This window comes from Mus pahari, chromosome 7 (genome assembly GCF_900095145.1).
Source record: "Mus pahari chromosome 7, PAHARI_EIJ_v1.1, whole genome shotgun sequence".
Taxonomy (NCBI): Eukaryota; Metazoa; Chordata; class Mammalia; order Rodentia; family Muridae; genus Mus; species Mus pahari.
The window spans coordinates 11,958,966-11,977,890 of NC_034596.1; the positions used below are offsets into that span (position 1 = coordinate 11,958,966).

At 41.2% G+C, this 18,925-nt stretch overlaps 1 protein-coding gene across 4 annotated transcripts in view; it reads left to right on the top strand.

Annotated features, from left to right (window-relative positions):
- The window catches only part of Nbas (neuroblastoma amplified sequence), a 284,567-nt gene that overhangs the window by 58,327 nt on the left and 207,315 nt on the right, over window positions 1-18,925 (top strand). For all 4 annotated transcript variants that reach the window (XM_021201944.1, XM_029540735.1, XM_029540736.1 and 1 more), the window contains exons 14-21: window positions 1,569-1,762; window positions 2,799-3,056; window positions 4,119-4,244; window positions 8,136-8,287; window positions 10,854-10,994; window positions 11,267-11,345; window positions 16,203-16,307; window positions 17,263-17,399. In XM_021201944.1, coding sequence (XP_021057603.1) covers window positions 1,569-1,762; window positions 2,799-3,056; window positions 4,119-4,244; window positions 8,136-8,287; window positions 10,854-10,994; window positions 11,267-11,345; window positions 16,203-16,307; window positions 17,263-17,399 — 1,192 coding nt within the window. The remainder of the gene's footprint in view (window positions 1-1,568; window positions 1,763-2,798; window positions 3,057-4,118; window positions 4,245-8,135; window positions 8,288-10,853; window positions 10,995-11,266; window positions 11,346-16,202; window positions 16,308-17,262; window positions 17,400-18,925) is intronic.

Here is an 18,925-nt window from a genome sequence, read left to right on the forward strand (position 1 = left end):
GTACTTGGATGGATGCTCATCTCCCTCCCTGTGTCTAGGATGTGCTCTGCTGTACTTGGATGGATGCTCATCTCCCTCCCTGTGTCTAGGATGTGTTCTGCTGTACTTGGATGGATGCTCATCTCCCTCCCTGTGTCTAGGATGTGTTCTGCTGTACTTGGATGGATGGTCATCTCTCTCCCTGTGTCTAGGATGTGTTCTGCTGTACTAGGATGGATGGGAGTTTCCCTCCCTCTGCTTTTTGTCTCATGAGTGCTTTATGTTTTGTTTTCCAGGGTGCTTGGATGTTGTAGCCATGTGTCCTTGTTTCCTTGTTTCTTTTTTAATCCATGCCTGGATGTGGCATTTGTTCCTCCAATTGCTGGAACATAAGTCCCAGGTGCAGGCAGGCATGTGTCTAGAAACTCAGGATTTAAACAAATTGCCCAAGGTTTCTATTTAAAGAAATAGGTTAGGGTCTCTTCTTTTTAATTGTAATGATAAGTCGTTTTCAGTCTAACTAAGTTTAAACGTCTTTTCCTTTTGAGTTTACACATGCTTTTAATTCTATGATTTACTATGAGTGGCATCATTAAACTGTATCATATCCATTCTGGATAACTACTGTTTAAGAAAAAGTGCAATGAAATTATAACAAAATATCTTGACATTTCCCTTTATATACCTCAGTTTGGTGAACCATAATTCATTTGAGCCTAAAAATTCTTTGTTTGTCTAGAGTTTTTTCTCTGTTAGTTAAATGTTTAGGAGCATATCAACCCTGGAAAGCTGTCATTTTTTAAATACTATCTATTTTTAATTACTAAGTATCTGTTTGAAAATGACCTAGTACATTTTCTAAGAGCTTTTATAATTTATTTGTATATGTGAGATTTATTCACATCTAAATTTCAGCTTACTATTCTGAAACTCATTACATATCTCTTTCTTGGGTATATAATTATGTTTTTATTTTAAGTTTTTCAATGTATTTTATTTTATTTTATTTTATTTTATGTGCAGTGCTGTTTTGCCTGCATATATGTCTGTTTGAGGGTGGAAGTTACAGGCAGGTATAAGCTGCCATGTCCGCAGGTATGAACTGCCATGTCCGCAGGTATGAGCTGCCATGTCCGTGCTGGGCCTTGTGGGTCCTCTGAAAGAGTAGGCTGTGCTCTTAGCTGCTGAGGCATCTCACCACCCCTATCATTATGTCTTTCATAACTTTCCTCCTCCGTGTTTGAGTTCAGACCCAGAGTCTTACAGATGCTAAGCCAAAGCTCCCAACAGTGAGCTCCGTTTGTCAGCTGTGTGTCATTGTTTTGAGGAAGAGGACCTTAATTGGCTTGCTTTTCTCCCTTCATAGATTTGGCTGGTTGTTGCTGCTTAGGCAGACCTTGAATTGCTGTGCCTTTTCTATCTTTACCTGAGTAAGAATTTGAATGATGGGTTTAGTTTTATTTTTTCTCTATTTTAAAGCATCTTTGATGCCCTCAAATATAAAATAACTTGGATTTTAAAATATCACATTAAATATTTTGCTTTTAAATCACTTCTGCAAATGTATTTGAATTTTCTTTTCCTATTAGATAAAGAGTCCTTTTATCCATTGATTGATGTCAATTGGTGGGCAGATGGCGCAGTGACCCTGGCTCGGTGCTCTGGTGCACTAACTGTTTCATCAGCGAAAAGTTTGAAGAATTTACTGGGAAAATCCTGCGAGTGGTTTGAGCCCTCCCCCCAGGTCACTGCCACCCATGATGGGGGCTTCTTAAGTTTGGAGGTGAGAGTGAACGCGCATCGCATTAAAATCTGTCTGTCTGGCTTTTTATTTGTATATGTGCTGTAGTTCTGTGTTTAAACATATGTCTGTTTTTGAAATAAAGTATTAAGTATAATATGAAAAATCCCATCATCCACGAATTGAAAGTATTATATTGCTAAGAGAATCAAAACATTTATAGCTATTTTGTTTCCTTTAAAACATTTCGTCTTTGCTGAGCTTGATCGATTTTTCTTACTTTTTTTATCTTCTAGATGAGCCATTTGAAAGTGTAGAATGTCATTACTTCCTGGTTAGGAACTACTTAATGTTTATATTAGTATTCACTGAAAGTATGGCAACCAACATTTTTTTTTTCTTCTTTCAGAAAAAACTTTTATCACGATAAAAGAGTTGAAATTAGAGGCTGTTTCTTTATAGCTGTGTTTAGTCATTTCGAGTTCTTATTTAAGTCTTCCAAGAGTACAGTCCTATGTAGCTTTACTTCTGCAGGGTACAGTGACAGGTATTTGTTAGTCTGAAGTCTGTCATCTAGTCAAAGATCTCCCTTACAGAAAACCACAGTTTAAAGCCAAGTCAGTTCTGCTAAGTCTGAATGAAAGCTTTCTTTGGGGCCAGGCTCAGCCTTGCCTCCTGTGGAGCTGCAGACTGTCCAAAAGGGACGTCAGAAGCCTTCTCCTGGCAAATACATACCTTCAGGTTGCTTTCTAAATTGTCTTCTTGTTTTTCTATAGCAAGTACTGATATATTAATAGTTAGAGATTCACATTCTCACCCTTTTTATTTCTGCACAATAACTGCAGACATGTACACGAATGGCCTATTATTAATAAATTGGCTTCAGCTTTAGCAGTTTGGAAGCCACATGGATGTATGTATCTTAGGTCTTTGATTTGCTTTGTTTCCTTTGGATCCATTGTGAATGACAGGTAATGAATCAAGCCAGAGTATAATTAAAATACTTTTTTCATTAGCTTTTAAAAAAATCTGTCTCTAGTTTCTTATCATTAATTTTATATCTCCCTTTTCAATTTAGTGTGAAATTAAACTTGCCCCTAAAAGATCTCGAGTGGAGATGAGGGCTGGAGAAGAAGATGAAGGGGAAGCGGATTCTGACTCGGATCATGAGACCTCTGCCAAGGCTCACTATTTTGGGTACATCAAGCAAGGCCTTTACTTAGTCACGGAGATGGAGAGGTTCGCACCTCCTCGGAAACGGCCTCGGACTATCACAAAGAACTACCGCCTTGTGAGTCTGCGCTCCACAACTCCAGAGGAGCTTTATCAGGGAAAGGTGAGTGGTCCTGCGGCTTCCAGCTTTTCTAGCACAATTGCTACTATTTCAGTGAGGAAAGAGATAGGAGAGGGCATGTTGGCTCTCTGACATGTTAAAAATAACAGTTCTGTAAGCTTTTAGAATAATGCCCTTTTTCTAACTGAGTAATTATAAGTCAGTGGCTAGAGAACTCAGAGTCTGGTAGATAATCAGAAGATAAAGTGTGAGGACCAGAACTGAGATGCTAGTACCCAGCTAAATGCCTGGTGGGCGCACAGCGCTGTGGTAACTCCAGTGCTCTGGAAGCAGAGACTGGAATCCCCAAAAGGAGCTAGTTAGCTGGACTAGCCAAATCAGTGGGCTCCAAGTTCAAGTGAGAGACCTTGCCTTGGTATATAAGATAGAAAGCAATTGAAGAAGATGTTTATCCAGCTTTGGCCTCTGATATATGTGTGTGTTGTGAACACGTATGAGTGCATGCATGTGGGTGTGCGTGTGTGTGTTTTTTAGTATGTTCCATGGTGCTTGCTTGAAGGCCAGAGGGAAACTTGCAGGAGTCAGTTCTCTCCTTCTATGAGTGATTAAATCCAGGTCGTCTGGCTTGGCATCGAGGACCTTTACCCACTGAGCCATCCTGTTGCTCCTAGCCTGAGGCTTTGGCTACCTGCTGTGTGCCTTCAGCTGTCCCTCTTTTGTGTACTAAGTACCATCTTTCCTAGACTACAGATGGTGAGAGAAGACTTTAGCATCTGGTTTCTAAGCCTGTGTGGCCCACACTCCTCTTAGGGCTATTTGCTATGCTCTGCAGTATTTTGAATGAGCATTGACTTGAGCCAGACTGCAGTCTGCCTCTAGTCTCAGGTTTTGCCACCATTTGAATGTATAAGCCAGAGCTTTTCATCATATTTGTTAAAGTGCTAAAGGAATTCCTGCTTTAGCTGCTTCTCAGAATGTCTGTGGGCTTCTGCTGACACTCTGCATGTGTGTTCATAACTTGTTGCACAGCCCGGATGAGTGTCTTGATTCTTCCTCTCATCAGAATGGCCTCATGGGTAATTCATGTCTGTTTCCTTGACAAAGATTGAAAGTGAAGAATATGAGGAAGCCTTGTCTTTGGCTCACACCTACGGCCTGGATACTGACCTTGTCTATCAGAGGCAGTGGAGGAAGTCAGCTGTCAACATTGCTTCAATTCAGAATTACTTGGTATGTATAAATAGTTGTGGTTACATGATGAAATTCATATTCATGGATTATCTTTTGTTTCTAGAGATTTTCCCACTGCTAATATTTGTGTAGGTAAAGAAGTGCTTTCTTAGAAAAACTGTTAGAATCTCCTGCTTCTGCTACAGGATTTTGATGCTAAAGATATTGAATATACCCTCTCTGATAATCTAGCCATCTCTCTGATTATTTCCATTATTGTACCTCTCTGCACCCACATTGGTCAGGGCCTACTGAAGAACCAATAACAGAGTTTCAGTGAGGAGATCTGTGTTTCTGGTAACCAGAGATAATGAATAAAGGGATGGGGAGAACTTGAAGGAATATCTTCAGACCAAGAGACTGCATTTAGGAGGTAGGCCTGTCCTACTACTGGGATGGACATTGTTGAAGAAACAGCAGTTGGGACAAATTGCACTGAAGGGAACTTCTAGGATTGTTTTAGATTAGGGCTGGTCTCTAGTTGGCTTGGTTTGAGATGGAGAGAGAAGCCGGATGTCTCCTGCTCAGGTAACAGTGATGCGAGGTGGTTAGAAAGCCCAGGTGCTAACAAGCAGGACACTTCTCAGATGTAGCATATAGATGAGGGTTGGTAACTAGCAACCATGCCAGGATTGGCAAGAAAAACTTGCCACTCCAATATGGGAGATCCATTGAGGGAAGCTTCTCACATAGATGCAAGGGAGATTAGGTATGAAGGAATCTGCTCACAGGTGTGCCTCTGAAATCCAGTGTTAAGTTGTTCTCACATTAGGATAGCATTAGTACCAACAGGTTTGTCTCCTTTCCCCAACACTCTCAGGCCTTGTTGCCTACCAAGCCAGAGGACCAAGAGGAAGAGAACCAAAGTGCTTGTGAACTGAAGAGCAGCATCTTTTCCTTTGCAGTGGCCTTCAGAGCTGTCTGTAATAATGCTGCTTCAGTTAACAAGAAGAGATGCTGTCACTTGACCAGCCTGGAGAGGAACTGTGAAGCTCAGAGGGAATAAATGGATAACTGACAAATACAGTCTTTTTGGCTTAAATTCCACTGTTGGATCCTTCTTAATGTAGGCCTCCATGTTATAATTAGTATACAGCTTTGTAGTCAGTTTGAGTTGTTATAACACAAATACATTCAGCATCTTGAGCAAGAAAAAGTTATTTCCCTAAATTTTGGAGGCTGGGAAATTCACGATCAATATACCAGCCCATTGGTTCCTAGTGACCCCATTTACCTTGCTTTGCAGATGGATCCCTATTGCTGCGTCTTTGTATTTCAGAGAACACTGACAGAGGAAACAGGTCTTGGTAGTCTTTTGGGCAATATTCCATACCTTGGGAATAGTCTTCTGTCTTGCTTATCTGTCCGTCTGTCTTAAGACAGAACCTCACTGTGGTACTCTGGATGGCCTGAAACTCTGCCTCTTGAGTGTTGGGATTAAAGATACGCACTCTTTTTCTGGTGGGAATGGTTTCTCAACATACAACTTCTTGATATCTCTGCCAGGAAGTAGTTAGACTCATGGGATGTGTTTAAAAGCTCGGAGCTTTTGATCTCATATTTAGAGAGAAAAACATTTTTGCTTTTAGGAAAATTCTAGAAAATGCTGGGAAAATTTCATAGTAATTTTTTTTGTCTAAATGTTCACTTATGTGAATAATTAAAATAAAACCATAGTCTGAAAGTATTTCAACCAAATAGTATGACTAACTGTTAATCTTTCTGCCGGCTGACAGGTGAGTGATCATGAGGGCCGACAGCAGAAGGGAGGAGGCAGCGTTGTTTGTGTTGGGCTTAGAAATGCACCAGTTCCAACCTGCATCATCTTCCATTGTGTGGTTTAGGATGGGAGCTCCTGGGTGCATGACAAAGCAAGCAAAGTTTGTGCGTTTGTTTTCTTTGAAAATATTTGGTTCAGTAAAATAGAGAATTTCCACAAATTCCTGACTAGCTTGGGCTGTGGAGCAATTGCTAGACTATCCAAGATCTAGTATGACCCTGTATCAGCAATAAGAGGATAGAGGCGTAACTAGAGGTGCACAGGCAGTTTCTGCTGCTGTGGAGCTCATGGAGAGGAGGAGGGCCTCATGCTTATAGCATGTATATAACCACACCAGAGGAACTGTGACAACTCAGTGACAACTGTGATCATTATAGACCTAGCAATTATAAAGAAAGCTTTCTGTAAGAAAAAATTCAAAATTAGGCCTCTTTCAGTCAGAAGAGAGGATATTTTCAAGAGTGCAAGCAGAATGAGCAAGTAAAGTCTATGATATGGCCCATAAGGTGACAGCCAAATCTGTCTCAGTCACAGTTGGTTGTCCTTGTGTCCATGTTAGTGCCTGAAGCATAGCAGATGGCCACTAAGCATTTCCTGGTTAAGTCAGCTCTACCAAGTCAACCGGTGGTGGGTTATGGTAGCGAGCGCTGGGAAACAGGAGAAGAGAGTGTGGGTTTGCATTTGGGTGGCTGAGGAAAACTTGTCATCACTCGGCTTGGGTAATGATGGATTTATGATAGATGTAGAAGAAGACTGGAGTAAGAAGAAAGGTATGTAAGAAAGCCGGCTAGGGTCAAGGGGATCCTACAGTGTTCCTGCTGTTACGTTTTGATGACTTAGACAAGTCTTTAGACTTAGGCGATAGTAGAATGTATAAAGAAATACAGGGTGTAAATCATCAGGTCACTAAGAAGATGTGTCTTAAGAAGAGGGCAAATCAGAGTTTGGAGATGGAAGGAGCAATTGGAAGTGAAGCATTGGTCTTCTGTCCTTCTGAAGAACAGCAGACCATGACTTGGTATGAGTGAGTTGGCTTCACACTGTGTGATAGATTTTACAGTCAAAACAGATGTAACTGTGGTATGTTTGTTTGTTTTAAAAACTAAATATGCTTACTACCTTAGGGGGCAAAATGTATTTTACCTCTCTGCTTTATATTCTTTATTTTACAACCAAGACACAAACTAGAGGTACCTACAAAAGATCTTTTTTATACTTGTAGAAAAGAGTACTGGAGCTTTGTGTTTCACTGTGGCTCTTTAGTGCTTGCCTGCCCCTCTGACTCTTTTCTTCCTGCCCATCCTCACTCCTCTGTGACCCCTGACCCACAGAGCTTCTTTCTACTGGCACCCACACCACCAAGCTCGGGTCCTGTGGAAGAGGAGGAGGAAAGAGTCTAAGATTGAAGACTCAGGAAATAAGGTTCTTCTAGACACCACAGGAGTGATTCACATCTGAGCTCACAGATAGCTGTGTCAGCATGCACATGACCTGCACAGGTCCAAACCACAGGGGATCTTAGCACCGAGCAGGGGAAGTAGACACAAAGTCCCTCCCCTAACCAAGAAGCTGTTACCTGCTGGGAGATGGGGAATCAGTTTCGTCTAGTGGAGTGTCACTGAATGTCAGCCACACTCCAGGACAGGCTGCATGGCCAGGAGAGATTGACCAAGACATAAAGGACTTCATGCCTTCCCCGCCTTTCCTTTTTGCATGTATTGTTTCATTTTGGTGTTTTTTTGCTTTATTGATCCTAAACTGTCCCCCTCTCCCCTGGGAGAAAGGAAGAAAGAACATGAAATTGGTTCAGTGGGGATGTGAGGAGCATCTGGCAGGAGCTAGGGATGGGGAGAATATGACCAAAGTATACTGTATGAAAATTTAAACAAACAAAACCTGAAAAGAAAATCCTGTGGAATCACACCTCCTGTATCCAGTTGCTGTGAACAATAGTGAAATGAATTAGTGGTTTGTAAGGCGCTGCCTAGGACCAAGTTCTTTTTAATAGTGCTAATACCTTCTGTCTAGTTATAATTCTAGAAAGCGATCATCAGGTTTTATAAGGTGCAATCTGTCCGTAAATGCCTCTGTTTATTTCTCTTTGTATGTAGAGTAAAATCAAGAAGCGGTCTTGGGTTCTCCATGAGTGTTTGGAGAGAGTTCCTGAGAATGTGGACGCTGCCAAGGAACTGCTGCAGTATGGCTTGAAAGGCACAGACCTGGAGGCTCTCGTCGCCATAGGGAAGGGTGTGGATGATGGCAGGTTGGTTTTGAAGGTTTGCGCTCATGTCAAAGGTGACATGGAGAAAGCTGAAGCTGCAACCTTGGGCCAGGCAGATGATGAGCACACTGTTGAAGCTGTTGCAGTTGACTGCTACTGTCTTCCTTTTCAGTTAAATGTATTTGTAGGCAATGGTTTGAAGCTGAGGCATACCTGGTCTTCTCAGGCTAATTAGATGCTGGGACTAGAGGCACTAGCAACCTGTAGGGTCATACTCTGAACCTTCTGGGTTTACTTGACTTAGGAAAGCCCCTCAGACATCAACACTGTCCAGACGCCAGGTAGTAAGATAGTAATGGTTTTAAATTGTTGTCAAGCTGTTGCTTACCAGACATTTGGGACTTCCATAAAATATAAATGACAGTGTATACTTGATAATTAACTAATTTAAATGAGATTAACGCTTTATACTATATTAAGATTATAAATAATGTGATATTTATTTCTATGTAATGCAAATCAAAACCATGACAACTTATCGTTTAAATCCAGTTACAGTGGCTGTTATAAAAAAGATAATAATTAACAAATGTTAGTGAGGGCACAGAGAAAGAGAGACTTTGACTCAATTTTAGTAAGACTGTAAATTGATAAAAGCATCATGGAAAATGAAATGTAGGTTCCTCAAGATACTAAAAAGAGAAATACCATGTGATCCAGGGATTCTGTTAATGTATATTTATAAGAGGGAAATGAAAACATTTTATTAAGGAGATTAAATGTATAGCCCTATTTAAAACAGCTAAGACACAGAAGCTAAGACAGAATCAGCTAAGATGTCCATCAACAAATAAGCAGATAAAGAGAATGTAACACATTTACATAATTGAATAGTAGAATCATTTTGCCCATAAAATCACAAAGTTGAGGCTTAGAGAAATGGCTCAATGGTTAAAAGCACTTGTCGCTATTTCAGAAACCCTGAGTTTGGTTGCCAGCATCCACACTGTGCACCTCACAACTGCATTTACTCTAGTTCCAGAGGAGCCAATTCTCATGTACATCTGTGTGCATGCACACATATAAAGTAAAGAAACCTTTTAACAAACATACGACTGCTTGTAACTTCAGTTCTAGTTATCTGAAACTGTCTTTTGGGCTCTATGGGTACCACATGTGGTCATGATGCACACACGTGGATGCAGGCACTTATACATACATGTAAAATAAAATAAAAAAATCTTGAAAAACATGGACAGAGGCTTATTATTTGTAGCAATATAAATGGAAGTGAATGTCAGTCACAAGACTAAGTATAGTAACTGAAACCATATGTGGACTTACTTCGTATGTGCAGTCTGAGAAAGCTGATGTCTTTTAACCAGTGAGCAGAGCAATGGGTACCAGCTGAGAAGTGCTTTTAACCATTGAGCCTGAGGAAGGTCAAAGGAGAGGCAGATGAGAGGTCGTTTGAGGTGTACAGAATCCCAGCCAGATTTACAGAATGCATGTTGGTGTTCATATTATACTGAATCGTTCAGAAGAAATACACAAGGGGATGTTGAGTATTCTCATCACAAATATGAAAATGTGTCACATGATGAGAAGTCCACAGTGTACAAAGGTACTCTGAACCGAAGGTCCCTGAAAAGCTGACCTGTGTGAGAGCTCTGCAGACTAACCAAACAGAACTTCCTCTGACTGTGCAAGGTGGAATAGTGCAGATCAAAAACCCAAATTATCTTGGCCTATCTTTAGTTCCCATTAAGTCCATTCATCACCCATCTCTGTATGTGCTGTAACATCCTTTGACTATCAGCTCAAACCTTAGTAATGCATTAAATTAATCATTTGCTTCTACCAAAAAAGAGGATTAGAGACAGTGTACTGACTAGTTTTGTGTCAACTTGACACAGCTGGCGTTATCACAGAGAAAGGAGCTTTAGATGGGGCAATGCCTCCATGAGATCCGGCTGTGGGGCATTCTCTCAATTCGTGATCAAGGGGGAGAGGCCCCTTGTGGGTGGGACAATCTCTGGGCTGGTAATCTTGGATTCTGTAAGAGAGCAGGCTGAGCAAGCCAGGGGAAGCAAGCCAGTAAAGAACATCCCTCCATGGCTTCTGCATCAGCTCCTGCTCCCTGACCTGCTTGACTTCCAGTCCTTCATCCTTTGGTGATCAACAGCAGTATGGAAATGTAAGCTGAATAAACCCTTTCCTCCCCAAACTGCTCCTTGGTCATGATGTTTGTACAGGAATAGAAACCCTGACTAAGACAGACAGATTATAGACAGAAGTGATTTGAATTATAAAACCTATTTTATATTGGGTTGAGTGTCTTCTGATCTAACTGGGTGCATTGCTTCCCTAGGTCGATGTCCTTTCTATGTTTTAAATGTCTGTGATCATTGCTTATCCTCATTACTTGTCCCGTAGATACAGTGAATGAACTATGCTGTTTGGCAGAATTTTAAAAAGATATTTTTCTGTTCTGTGGACATTAACTTAATTGAATAAATATTCACAGTAGGACAAAGTAGCAACAAACAAACAAACCAACAAAAAAATCAGCTTAATGAAAATTGAATGAGTTCTTTTCTCTGTGTAGATTTACCTTACCGGGTGACATAGACATTGATAGCATCGCCTATGAGGAGCTTTCCCCACCAGACAAAGAGCCTGCTAAGAGCAAACGGCAGAAAGAGCTTAAGAAGAGACGTGAACTGCTTAAATTAGTGAACTTTTCAAAGTAAGTCAGTGATTTATTACTGCTCACTAGGAAATAGAAACTCTGGTCATTTCCCTATGCTCTTTACTAGCGTGAGTTGCTAAGTTACTTCAGCAACTTGAACACGTTACTTTTTGTTTAGCCCTCATGATTTTACATACAGTTCTAAGAGCTGCAGGCTGAAGGGAACACAGGTTATTTTCATGCTCTTTGTCTCAGACAGACAGCATATGTCAGTGAAAAGAAGCACGTGTGTATAAATGTAAGCAACTCAACTGAGTTCTTCCACATAGGTTGACCCTGGAACAAAAGGAACTGTGCCGTTGTAGACTGAAGCTATTAACCTTCTTAGATCGTCTTGCAACATATGAGGTAAGGAATAACGTTAGCCCCCCAGTGATGCCCATCATCTGGGCTTATATATGCTATCCTGCCCTAGTGGCTCCTGTTTTAGTTTTCCAGGTTATTTATATGGGAAAATTCATTTATTGAGAAGTCAAGTTCTTTATTACAAGGGTTTTGGTAAAAATTGAAAGTTGTAAAAGTTCAAAAGTTGTTTTCTTGGACTAGAGAATAAAAAGGCTTTACCTATTTACACATATGCTCTCTAAATTTATAACCCTTTAAACTTACTATGTGTATATTTCCAGGTAATGGCACAGAGTTGATTCTAGTGTGGAATTTTAGGACACACTGAATTCAATATTTAGAGAACAAATATTCTCACCCATTTTAATGATTTGCTAGTTGACTAGGTTTAGTTGGTTGATCTTTGATCTTTATTAGAGTCACTTTTGAATTTAATAGCCGTATACTTCTTCGCTCTTTGGGAACTCAAGCACTTTTATCCCTATGTTGAATGTTTCATTAACATTGTGATGTGCCAGGTTAGATAGTGTTAAACATGGAAGAAACATGCTCAGAATAGTAGAACGTTTTTGGAAGCCGAGGCAGAGGCACTGTGTTGATTTGAGAGCAGCCTAGGCTGTATAATATGACCTTATTTCAGAAGACAAAACCATCAATCCCCAGAAAACCCCTAAGTGGAAGTGAGAGGCCTTTCAGTGGCCGTGGATGGGTTGGTAGTTAGTGTGCTTGCTTGTTTTTCACATGATGCTCTTACCTGAAGTTGCTTGGGGTTCCCCTTTTCCCGGCTGGAGAGACTCAGTCTCATTTGTTTGAGGCAGGCATCATACTGCTGGGCAGCATGCCTGTGCTTCAGGGTTCACAGCTAGGTTCTGACCTGAAGTATGGCCTCACAGATCATCCCTCGTTCAGTCCACTGGGCCTCTCTTCTATGGCCACACCCTTGGCCTGTGGCATGAGCAGCCCTAGAATGCTGATCAGGCATGTAAACTCAGAAGTCTTGAATTTCCCACCCCATCCCCACCCCTTGAAATGTTATCAGACAAAACTCGAAAGGAAACAGTGGTAATTCCAAATGGAGATCACATGTAGAAGAATGGAATTAGATCCCTACTCTTGTTCATCAAGGATTTAAAAAAAAAAAAAAAAAAAGGGCAGTCATGTTGGCACATGCTAAGCACCCAGGAGGCAGAGGCAGACGGATATCTGTGAGTTTGAGGCCAGCCTGGACTCCATAGTAAGTTCCAGGACAGCCATGGTTACATAGTGAGACCTTGTCTGCAACAACAACAACAACAAAAAGGGAGGAGGAGGTGGAGTTGGAGAGGAGGAGAAGAAAACATTAAAACTGATTTTTTTTTTTTTTGAGCTGAGTTCTTTGTGCAGCTGTTAAGGGCAGGCAGATAACGTAATATGAGAAAGTTAGGGAGAGTTCCTGATGAGTTCATTGGCTGCAACTGGCTTGGCTGTTGAATGGTCATATTCCCTTAAAGCTTATTATTTTCATTTTGGCTCTGTGACATTTTAAGGTAATACTAAGAATAAACATATTTAGAACTGCCTTTGTCTGTACAGTGTGGTTCATTGCTTTCATAGTTCTTTTTTATTTTATTGGATGATAATATCTTAGAAAAGATACTTGCAGTGTTGAGTTTGTGTACTTAATTTTCTTTCATTATCCATTGGCTATTGAATTGCTATGCTCTGTATGACACTAGCAAGTGTATTGTTATATATTATGATACTGACCTTTAAAATACTTCTGAGACCACTCTTTTTTAGAAATTAACCTTTTAGAAAGTAGATGGTGTAGATGAACTTGGCTATTAAAACTCTCTAATGAGAACATTCAGCTGTCATGCTTGGTAGGTATATTGAGCTAGAGGCAGGCTCTGCATTTCCGTCATCAAGCATGGCTGATTTTATTAATTCCATATACATAAGGTAAAAGTGAACTCATTTATATATAACCTAGCACTTCCTACATGCCAGCTATGATATGATGCTGTTGCTGGATGTAGGGAGACATGAGCAGTGATTTTCATGGAATCTTCAGCATACAGACTTCAAGTGGTGGTAACAGTATGAAGAATTGATGAAGCAGAGGAGAGGAATGTATTGAACTCTTCCTGGAGATACCCAAGGGACCTCTATAAGGAAGTTACCACCAACTAGTTTGTAAAAAGTAAAGGAGTAATATTGCTAAGACACAGGAGGGTAGAGTTCAGGGTTTTGTTTTCGTTGTTTTTGTAGCTCTGGAGATCAGCATGGTATTTGACTCACTGCAGACCTTGTAAATTCCTGTTGAAAGTGTGTGCAGGGGGTTTCTTCAAAACTACCTTCACAGTCTGTCATCCACTGCCCCATATACTTAGTCTCTATAATTTGGTAATTTCCCAGCAGCCCATTGAGGCCATTACTGCAATCCTTATTTTGTGACTATGAAACCTTAGAGCAGTAAGTAGCTTGTCGAGATAAGTAGGAAGCATATGCAGATCTCACTGGTTAGGAGCTAATGTTGAGAACTGGAGTGCTAGATACAGGCTAGGGCATGAATGAGGAGGGCATGACCTTGAGAATGTATGCTTGCTTGGTGTTGGTATAGCAAAGGGAGAAAGGGACATTGTTTATATGTTAGTGGGAACCAGCAAGTAGAGGGATGGGAGAAATTTATACAATGGATGTGTCTTAGGGTTTCTATTGCTGTGACAAAACACCATGTCCAAAAACTAAGTTGGGGAGGACAGGATTTACTTGGTTTATACTTCCATAGGACTGTTCATCATTGAAAGAAGTCAGGACAGAAACTCAAATAGGGCAGGATCCCGGAGGCAAGAGGTGATGCAGAGGCCATGGAGGGATGGTACTTACTGACTCTCTTCCCATGGCATGCTCAGCCTGCTTTCTTATAGAACCCAGAACCACCAGTCCAGGGATAGCATCACCCACAATTGGCTGTCCCCCAAACTCCTATCCATCACTAATAAAGTGTCCTATAGCCATATTTTATGGAGGCATTTTTCTCAATTGAGTTTCCGTCCTTTCATACAACTCTAGTTTGTGTCAAGTTGACACACAAAACAAGCCACTACCAGTTAAAAAAAAGAAAGGCATACTTTCATGATGATAGAAGAATTGAAATGGGGTCCGCTTTGAGACATGGAAGGTTAAGAGGTGTGCTTGTTTGGTCATCACTGAAGGAAGGAGAATCGCACTGGTGCAGATGTAGGCAGACTTGCGGTTTTGATGAGTTGGATGCTGAGGTTCCATCAAATAGTTCCAGCTTAAAACGAATGCTTTCAGCAAAGAGTGGTGGCTGAAGAAGATGTTGGAGGTTTAGAAAAACCTGTGAAAGTTTGACAGCTCATATAGGTAGTACCTACTCTCTATTTGAACACTTCCATTTTAACTTTGTCAGAATTTTTTTTAGCCTTTCATTATAAAAAAATTCAACCTTGAAGAAATTCATAGAGCATAGCATGATGAACCCAGAGGTACTCTTTCATAACCTCAAACATTTTCAACATGTGTCAACCTTACAGCTTTCTGTTTTTATTTCCACACACCTACTTTTCCTTTTACTTAAATATTCATGAAAATCTCAGAAATTCATGACATTTTCATGAAAATCCCAGAAATCTTACCATATCTAATTAATATGGACTTTATTTTTATTTTAAAAAAATTTTATTAGATATTTTCTTTATTTGCATTTCAAATGTTATCCATTTTCCTAGTTTTCCCTCTGAAAATCCCCTATCCCCTTCCCCCTCCCCCTGCTCCCTAACCCACCCACTCCATTTTTAGACCTGGCCTTCCCCTATACTTGGGCATAGAATCTTCACAGGACCTAGGGCCTCTCCTTCCATTGATGACCGACTAGGCCATCTTCTGCTATATATGCAGCTAGAGCCATGAGTCCCACCATGTGTTTTCTTTGATTGGTGGTTTAGTTCCAAGGATCTCTGGGGGTACTGGTTAGTTCATATTGATGTTCCTCCTATGGGGCTTCAGACCCCTTCAGCTCCTTGGGTACTTTCTCTAGCTCCTTCATTGGTGACCTTGTGCTCCGTCCAATGGATGACTGTGAGCATCCACTTCTGTATTTGCCAGGCACTGGCAGAGCACCTCAGGAGACAGCTATATTAGGCTCCTGTCAGCAGGCTCTTGTTAGCATCTGCCATAGAGTCTGGGTTTGGTGGTTGTTTATGGGATGGATGACCAAGTGGGGTAGTCTCTGGACTTTAAAAAAGAATGATGACATTATTATTTCTAACAAAATTCACAGCAATTTCCTCATATCATCTGATACCTACTTCATGCTCAGAGGTCTCTGGTGCTACACAAATGCTTTAAAAGATACACTTGGTTCATGTCTTAATTGGCAGTAAGCTATGTGAAGGCAGGGCAAGAGTATTGTTGACTGTATCTCCAGTGCTTCTCCAAGTGCCCTGAGGATGTGGTGGGCACAGTCCAAGTGTGTTTCCCGAGTGAATGAAAGGGTCCCTTGCAGTTACCATCACTCCTGTAACAGGAGTCAAATTCATCCGGCGTTTTCACGTAGATGTGGTAGGTACCCATGTACTAGCCATGGTAATCATTGCTTATATGTTGTTATCAGGTGGTTTGGGTCGTCCTATAGAGATCAATTTAAATTTTACCATTTCATCTATTTATAGATCAACATGTTAATAACACTTATAACAAGTATAGCTCCTAAAAATATAAAGTGCTTTAGTTAACAGATGATAGTTGGAATAAACTATTTTGGGTCTTATTTATTTTGGCAGACAGAGGTATAAGGGATTAATATTTTCTTGTCACCATTTTTGGAAGCCTATTTACTGTCATTGTTTCCTTCAGGAAATCCTAGGGGCACCACATGCATCTGAACAGAGATATGATGCTGAATTTTTTAAGAAGTTCAGAAGTCAGAATATTGTTCTCTCAGCAAGAACGTATGCTCGGGTAATTGCTTTTTGCAAATAGAGTAATTATGGTTATTAACACTAAATCTTCGAGCTGTGTAGTTAATGTTAGTGCATGCGTACATTGTTACACTCTCTTTTCTGTTATAATATTAACAACTGTACAGAAAATGGAATTATATTTTAAAAATATCACCATTAGCGTTTTAAAATAATTTTATAGTGTTAGATGGAGAAACATGAAAATAAGGAAAAACAAAGTGTATTTCAAAATAACTCATCAAAACTGTAAAGTTTTGAATGTTGTCATAAACACCAGTCCTTTATTTCTTTTTTTTTTGTTTTTTTTTTTTTCATTTTTTATTATTATTTTCTTTATTTACATTTCAAATGCTATCCCGAAAGTTCCCTATATGACCCCCCCTCCGCCCCTGCTCCCCTACCCACCCACTCCCACTACTTGGCCCTGGCCTTCCCCTGTGCTGGGTCATATAAAGTTTGCAAGACCAAGGGGTCTCTCTTCCCAATGATGGCNGATTAGGCCATCTTCTGCTACATATGCAGCTAGAGACANGAGCTCAGGGGGTANTGGTTAGTTCATATTGTTGTTNCACCTACAGGGTTGCAGCCCCCTTCAGCTCCTTGGGTACTTTCTCTAGCTCCTCCATTGGGGGCCCTGTGTTGCATCCAATAGTTGACTGTGAGCATCCACTTCTGTGTTTTCCAGGCACTGACATAGACTCACAAGAGGCCTCTATATCAGGGTCCCTTCAGCAGAATCTTGCTGGCATGTGCATTTGTATCTGGGTTTGGTGGATGATGATGGGATGGATTCCCAGATGGGGAAGACTCTGGATAGTCCATCCTTTCATCTTAGCTCTAAATTTTGTCTCTATATCTATACCCTTTCATGGGTATTTTTGTTCCTTATTCTAAGGAGCAGTCCTTTATTTCTAAGGTTCATAGTAGACACTTGTGCCTTGTATTTCCTACAGGAGAGTAATGTCCAAGCCCTGGAAATCCTGCTGACATACCATGGCTCTCATCTGCTCCCTCATCGCCTTGCCATCCTCTCTAACTTCCCAGAAACCACCTCTCCACACGAATATGCTGTTTTGTTGCCAGAGGCTTGGTATGTTACTCTGTTTTATCAGTTATGGTTGTGTGTATGTGTATACGTGTGTGTGTGTGTTTAATGTAGACACCTTACATTTCTAAAAATAACCTTTTAAAACTTAGTTAAAATGAGCAAAAATATATTTATGAAGATAGGTGTTAGCATTCTGTCTAAACTCCATCCCACAGTTACCTGGCAATAGCCAGGTAGGCCTGACCCACTGTAAAAGGGACTGCTTGACCCTTCCTCTCTTTCTTGTTCTCTTGCTCTTCCCTTCTTGCTCCTGCTCGGTCCTCCCTCCCTTCCCCATTCCCTTTCCCTCTCTCTTCATGTGCTCCTGGCTGGCCTCCACTACTTCTCGTCTTGTCTCGTCTAGTCTCATCTCATCTCCCCTCCCCTCTCCTCCCCTCCCCCTGTCCTCCCCTCCCCTCCTCCCCTGCTTTCTCTGCCTCTACTATCCTCTTAACTCCCCTCTCCATGCCCTGAATAAACTCTATTTTATACTATACCATTGTGTGGCTGGTCCCTCAGAGGGAAGGGATGCCTTGGCATGGACCTGCTGAGACATCCTCTTCCCCTATATCTCACCACACCCCCATAGAACATATCTCTCCCCCCTCTTTATCTTTTTATAAACATAACAATAGAGTCATTTTCACATGACTTGTTTTCTGACTAAAAACAATGCCTGGAATTAGTTATCTCTTTCAGAAACTGAATAGGGATGCTGCTGTGTCTGCATCCTCTGCTGCTGCACAGCCCTTTCTCTGACTGAAATCCCAGAGAAGGGGAATTCAGAGTACATTAGTTAGACTAGTACTCTCTATGTCACATCTAGGATGTCTGATAAATGGTCACAGCAGGTCATCTGTGCCCGAAGCCTGTGTAGACATCAGGTCCCAGAATTACCACTTTATTTTCCCATTAATTCACTTTGCCTCCCGATCACTGTCCCTGAAGGGAAATGAAATTTAAGATGAAATTTAAGGCCTGTGATTCATGTAACTTAGGTCTAAAAGAGGAGTTTGTGTGCTTAGAAGTAGTTCGAGCAGGCCTGCCATTACACAGTAACCAGATGTTCTTCTGACCGGCCCCTCAGGTCTCCTAACATTCCTGACTTGCACTTACCACCCTGCAAATGTGTAACTGTTCTGTTGATGTTTAAATGAGCCAATTGTGTGTAACCGTGCCAAATTCCTCCTAGCCCCCACCCTCTCCCTATAAAAACCCCTAGCTTTCGAGCCACGTGGTCAATGCCTCTACCTCCTGCGTGAGGTATGCATTGGCCCGGAGCTCCACCAATAAACTACCTCGTGTTTTTACACCAAGATGGTCTATTCGTGCTTTCTGGGTGAGCCCTTATCCCGAGACTAGTGGGGTCCCCGAAAATGGGATCCAATATCCCCAACCTCTATGCCCTCCCTCCCTTTCTCTTCTGAGAGAGTGTAGGCCCAGTGATACCCAGTGATGGGCATCCCCAATCCTGGCACATCAACTCTCTGCAGGACTTGTCTCATCGGCTCCCTCTGAGGCCAGACAAG